Here is a 16,701-nt window from a genome sequence, read left to right on the forward strand (position 1 = left end):
GGGGACAGGTGAGCATCCTGGCCAGGCCAGGAGCTGGGCCTGGGACTGTCAGCTGCTGTGAAGGGTGTCCCCTCCACCAGCACCTAGTACGCCCCTTTTCCTCTGGCTCCTCCTCATCCGGAGAAGCCACCAGAGTCTCTCAGCATGGGGAAGTACACACACTCTCTCTCCCCGACCCGCCTAGGCCTGATTCTCATGGCTCAACATGTTTGAAAAGACCTGACCATAGCCTTCCTCATATACAGGGTGGCTCTTCCCTGTCTAGCCTCGGTTTCTCTTGTGGAGGTGGAGTTAGAGACCAGGTAGATGAACAACAAAGGAAAGGAGTTAATAAATTGAATCTCCAAGGCCCCACCCCAGGCTCCCAGGTCCTGAGCAAGCTTGCTCTGCCAGTCCCCGCTGGCCCCCAGAACCTGAACCCACCACCCCAGGCTCACGGGCTCTGGGTTGGAGCTGGATGCCCATGTAATTAAGAGACTTTTATTGTTCCCATTGGGAAGGGAAACACAGGGAATCACTAAGAACTACAGTGGGTGCCTGGAAAATAAATTAAAACAGAAATGCATCAAAACAAAAAAAAAAAAGAGAAATGGAGAATGGCTGGGAGGCAGCAATGGCTGTCGGCCTGCCCAGGCAGGCAGGCAGTTCTCCAAGGAGAAGGTCGAGCAGTCCTAGGCCTCAGCCAGCCCATTTCTTGTCCCTCTGTCGGTGGTAGCCCCAGGCTCCAAGCCCTATGGGGCTGTGACTGGAGGCCTCCCCGCAGCCCGGCCGGAGAGTGGCCAGAGTCCAGCTGGGCCCATCCAGGGGCCTCGCCAGCAGTGAGCAGCACTCTGCCCTCATGGGTTCGTGGCTGCCCACCCTAGTCATTGGAGGTGACATCGATGTCCTCCCCATTGGCCTGCTTGGTGGCGATGCGCCACCGGTTGATGTGGTGGGAGCCCTTCTTCTTCTGCTCGGATTCAGGCCCCTCTTCCTCCAGCTTCTGCCGCTTGTACTTTGTCCTCCGGTTCTGGAACCACACCTTCACCTGGGCCAGGGAGGGAGGGGCACAGGTGAGAAACACCCAGAGCAGCCATGGGGGTGGGGGCGGGGCCTCCGCCCTCAGGCTGGGCTGGGAGCCACATGGGGAAACTAAGGCCAGGGTCCTTTCCTCTAGCCAGCTGCCGCTTTGGGTTTGGAGGCCTTTAGGCCTGGAGAGAACACAGTGGGCCAGAAAGGGGCAGTTTTCCTGTCCCTCAACAGAGGGAAGGGAGAGGGCATGGAGCTGCTGAGCATCCTATAGCCACAGCATAGCAGAGGGGCAGACCCAGGCTCTGCAGCCCGGCTGACCTGGGTCTCCACCGGTTTCTAGAGAAAAGATAGTAACCACTCCTCCACAGGGTTGACAGGAACATAAATGAGAGAACATACGAAGCCGTCACATGCTCCATCTGTCGGCTCCTCCTGACCATGCAGTTGTTTACTTGGTCTTGCAGAGCCAGGCCAGACTAGATCACCATGAGTCAGAGCAGGGGCCTGGGTGCTGATCCTCTGCTACGTTCCTTCCACTCTCTGGGCTTAAATCCCTCAGCGATAGGAGAAATGCTTCCTGGGGGCCTGGCGGCTCCAGGGCACCACCTCGGCTTTGGCCCCGGAGGGTCTCTGGGGAAGGTGATGCAGAGTGGACAGGGTAAGAAAGCACGGGCGGTGTCCTGGAAATGACAGCACATTTGAAAGCAAGCAGTGCCAAATGGAGGCAGGGCGGCCCACGGTGCCCGTGCAGATGGCGAATGGTAAGTCGGGTGTGTGGACTGATGGCGAGCACCTTGGTGTTGGCAGCAGCAGTGATGGCTGGAAGGAGATCCTTGGTTCCTGGTCAGGACCGGGGGCTCCTCAGAAAGCCTACCCAGTCCAGCCCCTGCCCCCTGAGAAAGAGAAGCCAAAAGCCTTTGCCATGATGCCAGGCAGTGGCAGCCAAAAGATGGCGTCCAGGCCCAGGGAGCCGTTTTCTGCCCAGGACGCCCCACCTTCACAATTCCCAGACACTCCCCTCTGTCCCTTCCATGGGACCCACCCAACCCAGTGCGCCCCCTAACTGCTGCCCCCCACCAGGGTTTCCACAGCACCCTCTGTCCTGCCCCTTGATTTTAGAGCGCTGGGACCAGGGTGGGGGCAACCGGTGCTCTGCAGAGCCGCCAGCCAGAGATAGGAGGAGATGAGGGGCCTGGCCTCAGGCAAAAAAATGAGGGAAGGGTCTTCTTCTCTCATTTCTAGGTCAGGGTTCAAACCCCTTGACCTGTGTCTCACCTACAGCAGATGAGAAGGATGGCAGAAGCTCTAGGCACAGGGCTTTGGAGTCCATGCCCACCTTTCCTTGGGCACAGGGCTAGTCAGACCCTTGGGTGGTTCTCAGTATAATCACTGGCAGCCAGCCTAGCCCCTGCCCCCCTCCCACCCCCGGAGCCTGCTGTGACTGTGCCATCCAGTAGGTGGGTGAGCTTGCCCTGCCTCTTGTGCAAGGCATATACCTGAGTCACGCCTGCATACTGGCCTAGGGTGGCATTCCTAAGAGCCCCAGGAGCTGGCTGAGGGTTAGGCATGGCCAGCCTGATAATGGGGTGATAAGGGGCAGCCCTAGGCAGTACCAGGGACAGAGGGCCCCTTTCTGCACCTTCTCCCTCCCACATACTCCTATGTCTCTTTCCAGGAAGGAGATGTCTGTAGTGGGATGGACGAAGTCTACTATCCTTGCCTAGAATCACTGACCCAGAGAAGGAAAGTTTCATTGGTGGAACTTCAGGCACAGGGGCAGCTTCCTGGCACGCCCAAATCAAAGGTGATTCTGAATATTTCCTCCATGGAAACACCTTGTGTCAAGGAGGCAGCTGTCTAGAAACAGGGCCACAAGCCCCTTCCCCAGGCAGCCTGGCTGTCTCCTGGTGAGCAGTCTTGGGCTGAGTGTCCAGATGCTGTTTACAAAGACTGTACCAACAGGGAGGTGCTTATGACTTAGTAACAGGAGTGAAAACGGCAGGACACACAGTTTGGGCACTGTGCGATCACAACCAGGGAAAAACAAAAGCTCGGCATGGGAAAAAAGACTAGAAGGAAATGTACCCCAAGCATGGGTGACTTTTCTTTCTTCTTTCCACTTTTCTGAATTTTCTTTAATGCATGAGTGAAAACAATCAACAGTTATTCTGTCCTTGGAAAAGAAAAAGAACTGGGATCTGAGGGTAGCTGGAAATGAGAGTGGCATCCATGACCTCACCAACGCACCTGGGCGACTCTGGGGTGCCCAAAGCCCCTTCCCTAGAGGACAGAGAACCTAGAAAGGAACCAGGCCACAGAGTGTGGCTACCAGCTCTGTGGGAGCCAGCCATTGGAGGCTGTGCTTCCTCCGTACCTTTCCCACCCCAACACCCACACACCTCTCTCTCTCTCTAAGCCCCGAAGGTACAGCTGGGATGTCGGCTGGTCAGCCCTCACCTATCTCTGACCCTTGGGGTTTGGGGTAAGGTTCCTTACAGTCTCCCATATTTATACCTCATTGAACGTCCCTCAGTTTTCTAGATAAGCCAGACCCCTTCCAAGAGTCTCTGCTTTTGCCTGAGTTACCCCACCTAAAATACTCTTACTCAGCCTCAGAACCCTGCTCCCACTGCCCATCTGTACTTCCTTAGTACTTTTCTGTCTCAGTAACAGTGACCCCAGCAGTGCACTCATTTATTTGCTCGAACCTGTCTCCTCACCAGACCGTGGGAACCTGGAGAACCAAAGCAGTGAGTTAGTACGCTTTGGAGTCCTAGTGGACCTGTTCCAGGTCTGTTCAGCCAGCTGGACAGAGAGATGAGGCAACCCAGCCCTACACTCTGGGCCAGACCTGGAAAAAATGAGAAAATCAATGGCAGAGGGATTGAGGTCTAATAAAAAAAAATGGGTCTGGAAAGTGCTAATGGCTGAAGAGAGGGGATCCTCTTCTGGCTTGGTTCAGTGGACACTTCTACAAAACAGTCAATTCTTTAAAAAAAAATTTTTATTGTATTTTTTCCATTACCATTAAACCCCCAAGATGGTCAATTCTTAATTCTCCATGTTGTAGACTATATTAACCACTTGTAGGGGGAACTGGGGGAAGAAGACTCGTTGCTGAGGGGCACAAGGGTCAGTTTAAGTCAGGCAGGATGAAGAAGGTGAAACTGCTGTGGATGAATGAATGAATGAATGAATGGATTGATCAATCAGTGCATTAGTGGATCAGTCAATTTATACATTAATGAATAAAGGCATGCATGTATTAATGCATGAGTGAATGGACAAAGAAACTTACAAACAAGCAAACTACAGCTCCAGCCAATATATCAGACTTAACTTCTCAATAATCTGCTGTTTGAATGAACCAGGTGTGAATCCCTTCTTTTCCACCACTCCCCAACCTTAGCTCATCCCAGATGGAAGGGTCTGTGGCTCCCAGCCCCTGCATGCTTTCAGGTGAATACATGTCCTCTCTTCAAGGAGTTCAAATACCCCTGTTAAAGGGTATTTGAGTTTTATAATTCTGGTACAAAAAGTTCCTTCTATGTCCCATGTCTCTCTTCTATTTTAATTTAACCCTGGGTCCTCCTAGTCTGTCATCGTCAGACACAGAGAAAGTCCTCTGTCTGATAGAGGCTTGGAGACATCAATCAAGTCACCCCCTCAGCCTGCTCTCCTCCCTGCCCTCACCCTGTGTGACATGCACAGCATGAGGGATCCACTTCCTATCATTTGACCCTGTGAACTGCTCCCACTCTCCAGGTCAAGCCCAATGCCATGCTAAGCTCAACAGCTCAACTCTCACCCCACCAAACTGAGGTAACCTCTGACCCCCAATCAACCATGTCCCTATCTCTTCCTAAGCCTTCTCATCTCCTCTCTTAGCCCATCAGGGAGGCTTGCCCTCGCTCTCAGGTGAATCACCCATGCCCGTCTCCGCAACCTCTCTTAACCTACACATTTGACTTCAAAGGGACTCCAGTTGCTCATCCTGGGCATGTCCCACAAGTGTGCACACTTTATTTTTAGGTTCCACCACTAAGTGTGGAATCTCCAAGGGCCAAGACCCCATTTCTGCACCTTTCTCCCTCTCAGCTCAGCACAACTTAAAGCCAGGGGAGGTCAAGAAACACTTGCAGAACTGTTCAGAGCTGGAAGGCAGCTGGAACATGGATCAATCGATCCGCCTGGTGCAACTGAATGCTCTCTCTCACTTCCCCTAAGATGAATGTGCTCCCCTCACACAAGCACAGAAGCACACGGGCTGCACTCCATGCTACACGATGGCTCGCTGGCATCTGATGTGTACGTGTGGGATCACTTGACCTTTGGGCATCAATAACACTAAGCCTATATGTGCCCCCACACTGTGGGCACACATACCCACACGCATACACACTCACTTGCACTCATGGCTCTGATCTGACCTAGCCACCAGGACTAAACTTGGCTGGGCATCGTCCAGGTCAGGCTCCAGGGTGTGCCACAGAAGTCAGGAGCAAGTGATTAGAGCCAGAAGGGAGAAGGGCCTAGGGGCCCCTCCCTGCACCTCCTGGATAAAGCCACTGGCATCCCAGCACAAATACCCTACTCCCAACCACACGTACAGCTCTGCCCCAACTAAGAAGCTCAGGGTGCCCACCTCCCGACACTCCATGCTAAAGCTTCGGCCATATAGAGACCCCTGAGCTCTGGATTAAGATCCACACACTGATCTGCCTAATCTTCCCAGAAGCTTTATCCATGGATAAAACTAGATCATCTAGATCAACAATCTAGAAAACAGAGGGACAGGGAGAAGTGACAGCAGGCTGTAAGGGAAATAACTGATAAAATTAACATACGGGTATGTGCACAATCAAGAGAAGTTTGGCCATTCATTCATTACATGTCTATGGAGCATCGACTCCCTGCTGGTCACTGCACTGTGCCCTGGGTACCACAATAAATAGGAAGTCTTGGCTCCTGCCTCCCACAGCTGAGCTGCTCGGGCCGGCTGTTCATCAGAATCATCCAGAGACTGCTTTTAAAAACTTTTCCTGGATCCCATCCTGAAACCTCTAAGAGAATCTCCTGAGTGAGGCCTAGGAATCTGTATTTTAAGATTTCTTTGTAAGACAGACACAGCCTGTCCACAGACATATGGACATGGCAGTAAAGTCCTGTGCATATTTTGGTATGTGAGCTCTGAGAAGTTAGAGCAGGGATTACACAGAAACACGGAGAAGTAGAATATAGATGAGCCAGAAACTCAAGGCTGGAAAGAACCCTGGAGTTAATTTCATTCTAACTTATAGGTAAAGCAAATGAGGCTCAGAAAGAAGACAAAGCCAGAACTGATGAGATGACAGATAACCACTAGCAGATGCAGAAATATATTGTACTATCTGTCAGTTGCTAAACAGATCTATAGAGATGGAAGTTTAACGTGGATAGTGGAGACACCAGAGATAAAACAAGATAGATGATAAAGAGATAACCAACAGTTAGGTAAATAGGAGTTATGGTTAGGAAGATTATAATTAAGAGGAAGTATAAGTTAACTGGCTTTGGGAGGTAGTTTAATGAGAACAGACGTAAGTACATGGCTAGATATACAACAGCTATCTGTGAGGGACAGATTAGAGAGACAAATATAGATATTGACAGTAGAAATAAATGGCAGGGGGCTGATGGGAATGACTGATGCTTGACAAGTAGCTGATAGCTGGAAATGATAGGTAGGCTCGCCTGGTAAATACTGAAAGATGGATAGGCAGTTAATGATATAACCTAGGTCCAATGATAAGCCAGGAGAGGGACAGAAAGACAGCTCTGGTGATAAAGGAGTGGACATAGCAGAAAGAACACTGGACTAAGTAAGACTCAGGAAGCCCAGATTTGGATTTTATGGTAATACTAAACTGATATATTACTTTAAATAAAGGGAAGAGAAGGGCTGGGGATTAGAATTAATACTACTTGAGTTAATATTAAGTGCCTTTAATCCTTAAACAACTTATTTTCTGCAAGAGGAAACCAGAGCGCAGGGAGGTTGAGTACCCCTCGCCCAAGGATGGTGCAGTCAGCAGGGAGGCAGACAGTGAAATCGCATCTGCCTGCCTGGGGAACTCTGCCCAGTATCTCCAGCTCGGAGTCCTCACCTGCAAAGACAGCCTCTAGGAGGAGGCTTCTCAGGCTCCAACCTCCTGTAGTTCTATTACTATTTTTTTTTTGTTTCATATGCTAAAACCATCTCACCTATATAGATGGAACAAGATGAGACATGAGTTTTGACAGTGAAACTGTTCTAATATGTTTGTTTTAAAACTATAAGCTTGAAACATTTTACAATAAAAATGAAAGAAACAATTATGTTTACTAACTGGTATTGTTAGGAGCAAATATTGACAGGCATCTAGGTTCAATTAAAGAAAGCTAATTAAAAATGCTCTCACTGTGCTAAAAAATGGAAAGTTTAAAACAATGATATTATTTCAACAAGTGTTAATCTGTGGGTGGCGGGATTATAAACCCTTTCGTTTTTTTATACTTATGCAATTAAAATTTAATAACTACCCCTTATAAAATGAAGTTATCTGTAAACACCATTCCTAACTCGACACCTTGTTTTAGACAAGTTTAAAATGCTGCTCATCAGGAGGGAAAGAGGGATATTGTTCTGTTAACATGCTTTTTAAACATATCTTTCTTTAAAATATTTTTATATTTAACTCTGTTGTTTTGTAAGCTTTATTTCTATGGTTAGACGAACCCAGCTAGCAAATCTGCAAAAAACAGAGGTCCTTTAGTGGAGACGGGAGCAACGCATTGATTAAATGGGGCATCAGACAGATAATAGATAATAGATACCAAAGTGCATCGTGAGAACCAGCCCTTGAGGGTCCGCGGGCCCCAGGGAGCTGGGGACGCAGTTAGGGTTTCGACTGCCCCACTAGCCCTCTTTCCTACACTCATTGCTCCCCGGGAGATCCCAGGCTTCCCCGCTACACGTCCCCACCACCACCCGGCCCAGCTCAGCGCCTTCTCTTGGTCCGTGAATAAGGTGGAGGGTGATGGAGGGTAGGAGAGACGAGGAGTACAGGAAAGGGGAGCGCGTAGTGCAGCGCTAGGCCAGCTTGCAGACCTCTCTCATTTGCAAATCCGGGAGCTGACAGGGACCGAAGAGAGCAAGGTGTTCCGAGGCCCATGCAGACGCTGAAATCCACCGCGAGGGCAGCAGCGGGCCCCTCTAGCAAGTCGTTCTTGGGTGGGCCAAAAGCTTAGGCGGTGATTCCAGGCAGCATTTACTTATGGAAAAGTCTTTTCTTACGATATGCCCAAATCTGCTTCCTTATAACGCCCATCTACTTCTTTAATTTTTTAAAAAGTTATCAATTACAACAATACGTAGCAATTTCACCCATTTCAAACCCCTCCATCCCCGGAGTTCATTTTCTCCCAACTCAACAGCCCTTCGGGTGAACGAGACAGTCCTGAATACCCCGAATGTACTTTCCCACCGTTCCTAGGCCCCGTAGCTGCCCTCGCGTTTCCAGAGCTGTCCCTGCCAGCCGGCCTGCGCGGAGATCAGGGCCCTCCTCCATCCTCCGACCCCAAGCAAGGCCGGCCGCTCCTTAGCTTTTCCCCTGTGTTTTCTGATGTTTCTACCGTGAGGACATGTGGGCTTTGTCCCCCTACCGCATCCGTTGGTGGACAGTTGAGGCCTCTGCCAGTTCTGCCCACGAACGGCAGCAAAGCCATGCAGGGAGGCCTGGGCATCCCACGAAACCGTGAGCGCCCCGGGACAGTGGCGGGTGACGGGGGTCAGTAAACAGCGCTGAGATGGCTTCAGTGTCTACTGGTGCGGCCCAGAGTGGCAGAGGTCCCGCCGCCCCCTGATAACCTGGCACCTCCTATGGGCTTCGGGAGCGGACTCGGGATAAGGTTTGATCCCACCTCCCGGTGAGTCCCCAGGGCTTGAGTAAGTCCCGCGGCCTCTGCGAGGCTGACCACCGTTGGAGGCCCCGGGCTCTAAAGACAAGCTGTGCCAGGGCGCCGCCGGGGTGGCTTTCGGAACCGGGCTGGAGAGGGCCCCGGGGAAGGCCGGCGCGGGAGGGCTCGGCCGCTCCTGTCCCTGCCCGCCCCCTCGCTGGCGGGGTGATTCTTACCTGCGTCTCCGAGAGGCTGAGGCTGCCGGCCAGCTGCTTCCGCTCGGCACCCACCACGTAGTGGTTCTTCTCAAAGGCGCGCTCCAGTCTCAGCAGCTGCGAGGGAGAGAAGGCCGTGCGGATCCTCTTGGGCTTGCGCGCGAAGGGGCCGTGCAGAAGCAGCCCATCCTGGGGCACGTCGCTCGCTGCTGCCGCGCCGCCGACGGCAACACCGCAAGTACAGACAGAGAGAAGTGGCGCGGTGAGCCGCTGCCCGGGGCATCTCCCGTCTGCACGCGTACTAACTTGAGAGCTCCGCTCCCCTCTCCAGACCTGGACCCCCCTCTTTCTCCCCTCTCCCTTTTGCCTCCCCTTCCTTAAGTCCGCTCTCCTCCCCAACACCTCCCCACACTCCCACAGCTACCGGGTTGGGAGCCTGGCCGAGCTGCTGTTGGGCCGGGTGGCGGCGGCCCGGAGTCGCCAGTCAGCCCCAATCCACAGTGCTTGGAGCGACCCAAGAGGCCAAGGCGCGAGCAAAGTCCCTTAGCTCTTTTTTTCTGCTTGTCCCATCCTATCTCCCTCCAGGTGGACCAAGAGTAGAGAAATTTGGCTGGGTGTCAGAAAGGCGATACAGGGAACAATAAAGCTGTTAGCCATCCCCAGCCAAACTGATTCAGGAACTAGAGGATACGCAAGGAACTCCGCTCACACCTTCTTAACCCAGCTTTGCCCAGGCTACTAGCCCTTCGAAAATGCCTACCGACAGGCCCAGGCTCTACCTTGCAAGTGGTAAAAATAGGCCAGCGGCTAGTTCAATGGCCAGCCAGCACCTGCAGGTCTAAGGTCAGGTTCTTCTGCCCTTCCCCACCTCCCTCCCCTTTCCCCTCGGGTGAAATCCTCTCCCCACAGGAGACTCTCACTGTTCTCTGGTGGGAAAAGATCTTGCTGCATCCCTGAGTAGTCCCATGCTAAAGAAACATTTTTATAAATATCTTGATAGCTTTCTAATATATTAATATATAAATATAGATATATTGGTTTCTGTATGGGTGTGTATAAATATATGCTTCAGCGTCCCTACTGTCTTTTTCTCCCATCTACCAGATAGGATTTTCAAAGAGTGTGACTGTCCCCTGGCAAACGCTGGCCGTCATGAAGACTCAGCTCCTCATGCAGGAGAAGGGGTTGACATTGGACTGGATGAGGCTGGGGTGGTGGGGTCAGAAACTACAAAAGCCAAACAGCCTTCCACCCACAGCCCCAGTTTCAATGAGCCCCCCCCCCACCCTCTCTGGCTTGACTGCACCCTAGAGGCCCTGAAATCACCCATGGATGCTCATGCGGTGGCACATAACAGTCTCCCAACCAGAAAATAATGCAGAGCTCTAGATGGACTGTTTGACAAAGTTAGAGGCTGTCGAGACTGACTGATCCAATGAATTTCTTCAGAAATGGCCATTAGTTTGACTCGATTTGACCTGTGGTTTTGTTCTTTAAAAAAATTGTTTGGGTCATTCAGTTGAGATCTCCCATCTCTGGAAATATGTCTAAGTGAAGCAGGGCACATTCTTGAGATGCTCTTGCTCAGACTCTCCAGGTTCATGTCCCTCTGCTGGTGGAAACTGCCTGGCAATACTTTCTCCAAGTCCCTGGGCCTCAGACACCAACAGAGGCAAACTTTATTGCTGATATTCTCTGTAGAACAGGGTTGCCTAGGAATGAGGGGCTAGTGCCTGGGGGGAGACAAAGTCCCCGGACTGGGAAATGTCACAGTTTCATTTCAAGTGGCAGAACCTGTGCTGCCACAAAAGGGAGGGGATCACATCACAGGAAGGTGGAAGGGGGACACTCTGCCCATTGGGCCCTTCAAGATGGGGCAGGCCATGAACCCTCAGGATTGACTGAAGAAAGAGAAGTTTAACTTGTGTTACGGAGGGGACAGATAATCAGAGAGGTGGTCTGACAGAAAGGGGTAAGAGGGAGAGAAAGGAGGAGCCTGACCCAGGTAGAAATGAAAAGTATAAAATCTCAAGTGTGGGCAAGAGAAAGGTGGGAGAGGTGAATGGGAAACAGATACTTCTTGTTGATGTTAAAATAAATTGCTTCAAAACCCAACAATGTTCTGAGCCCAGGTGAAGCCCCACAGTGCTTTCTGCTGCAAGAGGGGAAGCCTAGCTCATCCCAGCACTCGGGGTGGTTTGGCTCCAGCAGCTGGCTGCCCGGTCTGGGCAGAAGTGAGGTGGCAGCAGTGAGACCCTACAGGTGTGAGTGAGTGGGTTGCAGAGGTGTGAAGGGCAGTACGGAGCAGAGGAAGCAGGGCTGTAGTCTGCCTCGGTGTGTGTGACTTGCTGGCTGTTTTATAATTTTGTGGTTTGTGTCCATCTCTTGTGTGGTGGAGTTTGCTATGTTTGTCTCTACAAACCCAAAGTGGAGGAGGGAAGCAACAGGCATTTCTGTCATTCTGACATACACATGCCCGTTTGCCTCCAGTCTGGATATTTTAGGGGAAAGCTAGGTTGTCTGGGGGCTGCCTCGCTGACAGAATGGCCTCAGTTCACTGTCATACCCTGTTGGATAGGATAGCAGTCTGTGTTCACATACATACACAGAAACACGGGGGTCCTTCTGATCCAACCACAAAGAAGCAGGGGTCAGAAAAATTATTCAAGATACTGACAAGTGATGACAAAAGAACCAGGTCTTTTCCCTGTCAAAAAGAGGATATTTAGTGCAAAACTAACCATCCTGAGAAGCTGATCAATAGCTACATGTTTCTGTAAGGACGAGGGTGGTTGGTGCCTTAGGTACCTATGTACCCCTCGTCATGCTGACCTGTGGGGTGGGGGCCTCAACCACCCCTACCATGGCTTTAGTTTCTCTTAACTGGAGCACAAGGGTAGACCAAGCTTGGGGCTGGGGTGTGCTGTGGCCTGTTTGGATCCAGTAATTCTGGGCTGTGAGAGTGAGCTGTCAGTTTCAGACAAGCACAGGTGGGAAAGTAAAAAAAGGGGCTGGCTTAGCCTTCCCTGGAGCTAGGAATTGAACCAACCCCACCAAAACCCATTTTTCTCCAGCCTCTGTCTGCGGGCCACTTCAAGGCACTGGCTAGTGACTAGCAATATAGACTCCCAAGAACAAGGCTCCTGGAGGTGGGAACTAGGGACCTGAAGGGCCCAGGGCTAGAGCTGCAGTCCCTTCAGCAGAGGCCACGGCAGGCTAGAGGGGCGGATGGGCCTGGGGCTACCAGAGGGAAAGGCTGGCCAGGCAGCAGAGATAACCTCATTTCCCCCTCCTCCAGCAGGAACAAAGGCGCCCTTTGAAGCACCGGCCCATTACCAACGCCGTCCCAGAGGACTGGGTCTCCCGAGGGCCCTTTCCGAGTGCTCCCTGGCTTGGAAAGTTCCTGATGTCCGGAGAGTGGCACCGAGTCCAGCCAACACCTGGTCTCCACCGACACCTCCCCTTCGGGCCTCAAAAGCCGACCCCTGCTTCAGGATCCCCCCGCCCAGTTCTGACCATCCAGCGCTGGCTTTTCCTCTTCCACCGCCTTGCCCAGCGGAGAATCCTCTCCCCTGTTCACAGGGACTGGGCTGCCAGAGAGCTCAAGGTATGGAGCGTAGACACGTTCCTTTTCGTTCACGTAGGGTTTCATTTCTAGTATTAAAACAGGGCTGAAATGAGCATCGCAAGAGACCCGGTTCTCTAGAAAACGCGGCGCGGGAAGACGTGGGCTGGCTCGGCTAGCAGCCCCGAGCCGCGTCGGGACCGCAGGGCGCACAGCCGCCGGGGCGCGCACGGGTCTGCCACTGCGCTGACCCGCCAGAAACCGAAACGTCTCAGGGTTCTAAAGTCCTTCAGTGACCAACGAATTTCCAAGTTCAAAAATGCGGCCGCACTTGGCTCCATCTCTGCATCCAGACACGGTTCTTGAGAGAGAAATCCAACCGTTTTGCAACTCCACAACGTGCCCGCCGGGACTGAGAGCTCAGGCAGCGGCGGCAATTTCCGAAAGGGTTTTGCGGAGGAGTTATCGGGCCTCGTGTGGCTGGGGATGCTTAGAACCGTAGCTGGATCTCTCAAGCGGCGCCCCGGCCCTCGGAGCCCGAGTCCGGGAGCGCGAGAAGGCCGAAGTCGAGAAAGGCGGCTGGGAGGGAATGGGGCGCGGGTCGGAAGCCGAGGGCTCTGCAGGAGAGGCCTTCTCCGGCTCAGCAGAGACCTCAGGGCTTAGGACTGCCTCTGCCCTCTCGTCCACACCGCTGTCCCTCCACTAGTCCTTCCACCAGCCTGGTGCGAAGGTTCACAAACAGCTGCGACTCCCACATCGGTAGGCGGGCACTGGGTTTCAAGACTCAGGCCGGAAACCGAGCCCATGGAGGACCCAGGTGGTTTGCTCAATTTTGAACAAAATTTAATTTTATCAGTAAACATTGTTTTTAATTTACAGGTTCCTCGCCCAAATCTCCGGGACATCGTGGGCATCCCCCAACCACGGATGATTTGGACAAATCTTTCAAATAAATCCCCAAGGGAGACGAGTGACCACAAAAATTCTTGCTCAAGTAATTACATTCTCTTATTTTGTGGGATCTCTTGGGGCAGTGTCTGCCAGCCAGACGGGAGTGAGAAAACCGTGACAAATCGAGAAACAACCTGGGAAAGCGGCTTCCCCTGAAACAAACAGCTATAGCTAACGCTTCAGGAGATAATTTTCCCCTCCTATTATCTAGATAATTGTAGCAAACATCCAGTTTACCTTGACTGTGTAGATGGGTTTACTGTCAGCTCAGTTCCAGGAGCCGAAACTCAAGCCACGTCCTTTTCATTTGTTCCCCTAAAGGTCGGGCTACTTAGGTCTGAGTCCCGGACGCTCTCAAGGCTGAGGTCCGGTCTACACTAACAAAATAAAGCCGGAAACTAAAAAAGCGATTACTGCACAAATTATGGCTACTTCTTTAAAAGAAAGAAAGAAAAAGAAAAACAAACTCCAACAAATTCAAGGAAGAAAAACGAACTCCAACAAATGTAACTCTCCTTCGGGAAAGTCAGATAATTGAAACCTCTGTGTGTGTGTGTGTGTGCGTGTGTGTGTGTGAGTGAGAGACAGAGAGAGAGAGAGAGAGAGAGAGGCCAGTGGGGGATCTTCGTGAGCAGAACCATTGCCGGTAACGGACAAGGGGGCTCGAATTGCCTACGACCTTAAAAGCTTTTTGCCCCCGCCCCCTGCCTAGGAGGGCTGCGAGGGTCCCGCAGCAGCCGGGGTGGGCTCCCAGAGTGGGCAAACGGCGGAGGAAGCTGGTTTGCTCTTGCAAACCTCCCCACTCTGGGTCCGAGAGGCGCGTGCGACTTGGAGAAGTCGGGCCAACGTTGCTGAGAAACATCTCAAGACAACGCAGAACGCCACACTGAACATTAACTGTCCCGTTTCCCTGCCCTCTGCCTCTTCTTCCCTCAGACTCAGGCACGGGGTGGACTTTGCTCTGCTCGCACGCGCCAGCTAGGGGGGTCCCTGGGAGTCGGTGATGGACGTGAGAGCGAGTGAAGTCTGGCCCCAGGTCCCGCCAGGGAGCAGGGAGGGCGGTGGGCGCTGCGTTCTTTAGGCTGGGACTGGCTCGACCGGGAGAGATTAAGGCAGGCGTCCGGGAAGACCGGGAGAGGCTCCAAGGATGCTCCCGGGTTTGGCGTCCGGGTTGGCATCGTAACTGGGAAAGCCTGGAAGTCTCAACCTGACTCTCTGGGAGGGAGCCCAACGCAGCAGAAGCGCAGTGGATCCGGCGCTGCTCTTCCCGGCTTGGGAATCGGCCTCTGAGGACCCGCAGCCTTCTCGCAACAACTTCCGAACAGCCCCTCGCTCCCCAGAGCCTCCCTCGGGCCACCGCAGCACGGGCGCCGGCCGCCTAGGCAGGCACAGCGTGGACACTCACCCTGGAAGCGGTGGCCGAAGAAGCGGTTCCGCAGGACCCAGGGGTAGAAGTGCAGAGGGTCCCGGTGCTGGGCGCTGAAGAAGGAGTGCGGGGGTTGCAGCGGGGAGGCGCCCAGCTGGTGTGCAGGATGCACGGTCAGCGCGGGATGGTTCATGGCCTCTGGGAACACGAGCTCGGGCCCACCGTAGAGCGTGCGGCCGGCGCCTGCGGCGGCAGCGGGGAAACCGCTCACGAATGCAGCCTCGGCCGCGCCGGGGTGAGGGTAATTGAGTGCCGTGGGCCGGAGCGGCTCCTCGGAGGTGGCCGCAGCCAAAGGATGGGAGCCCGCGCCCCCGCCGCCAGTGCCCCCACTGGTGCCGCCGTCTTTGGCCACCAAGGACTCGATGGTGAAGCCACGCTTGGCTGTAGGCTGGAACATGGTCGCGGGCGCCAGAGCCGAGAGAGGCAGCTGGGCTCTGGGGAGCGCTCCGTGTCCTGGCGCCGCCGCCGTGCGGGGTGTACACCCAGCTAGGCACATGCACGCACACCAGTACCCCTCACCTCCCCCGCCCGCCCGCCCGCGCTCAGCCCCTGCGGGTGAGCCAAGCGCGGAGCTGCGAGGGGCGTGCTAGCCAGCGAACGCGGAGTCCGGCCACAGCGCACAGCTAGGCGCCCGGGCCTCTGTGGCCGAGCGGGCAGCTCCGGGAGCGTGCACTGGAGCGGGCTCGGTGCGCTGCTGCGAGCTGCTTCTACGGCCTGTGGGCTAAGCTCGGCCCCCTCCCTCCCGAGTCCAGCCAGGACGGAACCCCGCCCCGGGTCCTCCAGCAGTGCCCAGCCTGGCCTCGGCAGCAGCGCGGCGAGGCGCGAGTTAGCGGGCACCTGCCCCGAGCTCGCCCATTGGCCGCTGCTCACCTGCTCCAAGGTGGGGGGCGGGGCGGGGCGGGGCGAGGGACCCCAGTTTGGGGGGCGGGTAAAGAAGCCAGCAGTTGGAGGCAAAAACCGGACTGGAGCCCAAGCGGGGCGTAGGCCTCCCCCCCACTCCCCACCCCCTAGCTACTGGCTTCTCACGTCTCCGCCCTATAGCTAAGTCTGGCGGCCGCCTCAACCCTCTTGATCCACACGGGATCCGAAGAAGGTGCTCCAGGGGCCAGGGGCTCGGGAGAAACTCCAACCCCACTCCCCGGTGTGTAACTCCGTGGAGCCATCTCCAATTAGTCCCAGGATATTGTTTCATTCTTAGACAACTTGGAAATGAGAGGAGAGTGGGTGTTCAAGGTCCAACAAATAGGTTCTCCCAAGAACCAGCTCCCCACTCCTCTGGTGTCCGGGACCCTCCTGCTCACCCACTATTCATCTCCTGCGCCGCGGCCTTGTTCGCGAAGTTTAGCGTTTTCTGGGTGTCATGGGGGAACAACTCCAGAGAGAGGGTGCTCAATTCTTTTCACAAGGGGTCAGGCCCGGGACCGCGGGAGAGGAGTCTCCAGAGTGGGCGCCCTGCAGCCCTCAAGCCTCAGTGCGTGGGACTCGGAAGCACCTTTGCCTACTCGCCACAGCCACGGCGGCCGGCCCGCAGAGGGGCTGCCAGCTGCAGAGCAGGGTGATACTCTTTCCTCGCCTCGACTGCTAGGCCTTCTCTGGTCGTGTGGGTCAAGTGCAGG

General features: G+C 54.0%; 1 protein-coding gene across 2 annotated transcripts; it reads right to left on the bottom strand.

Annotated features, from left to right (window-relative positions):
• Positions 1-468: 468 nt before the first annotated feature.
• On the bottom strand, positions 469-15,957 carry EMX1 (empty spiracles homeobox 1). Of its 2 annotated transcripts, none has more exons than XM_024553083.3 (3): positions 15,065-15,957; positions 9,165-9,349; positions 469-1,027 (listed from the first exon to the last, which is right to left on the bottom strand). In XM_024553083.3, exons 1-3 carry the CDS (start codon positions 15,579-15,581, stop codon positions 860-862), a joined length of 870 nt encoding a protein of 289 aa, XP_024408851.2. In that variant the 5' UTR covers positions 15,582-15,957; the 3' UTR covers positions 469-859. The 2 variants fall into 2 exon arrangements, with proteins under 2 accessions (XP_024408851.2, XP_045045294.2); XM_045189359.2 differs by having other exon boundaries at positions 9,165-9,352; positions 15,065-15,912.
• Positions 15,958-16,701: the final 744 nt, after the last annotated feature.

This window comes from Desmodus rotundus, chromosome 5 (assembly GCF_022682495.2).
Source record: "Desmodus rotundus isolate HL8 chromosome 5, HLdesRot8A.1, whole genome shotgun sequence".
In the NCBI taxonomy this organism is placed as follows: domain Eukaryota; kingdom Metazoa; phylum Chordata; class Mammalia; order Chiroptera; family Phyllostomidae; genus Desmodus; species Desmodus rotundus.

Bases quoted from the DNA above. Each gene is read 5' to 3' on its own strand.
- EMX1 (XM_045189359.2), bottom strand. From the start codon at position 15,581: ATGTGCCTAGCTGGGTGTACACCCCGCACGGCGGCGGCGCCAGGACAC. The intron at 9,353-15,064 runs GTGAGTGTCCAC...GCGGCGCGGCAG, and splicing joins CTTCGGCCACCGCTTCCAGG to CAGCGAGCGACGTGCCCCAG. The intron at 1,028-9,164 runs GTAAGAATCACC...TCCCTGGCCCAG, and splicing joins TCAGCCTCTCGGAGACGCAG to GTGAAGGTGTGGTTCCAGAA.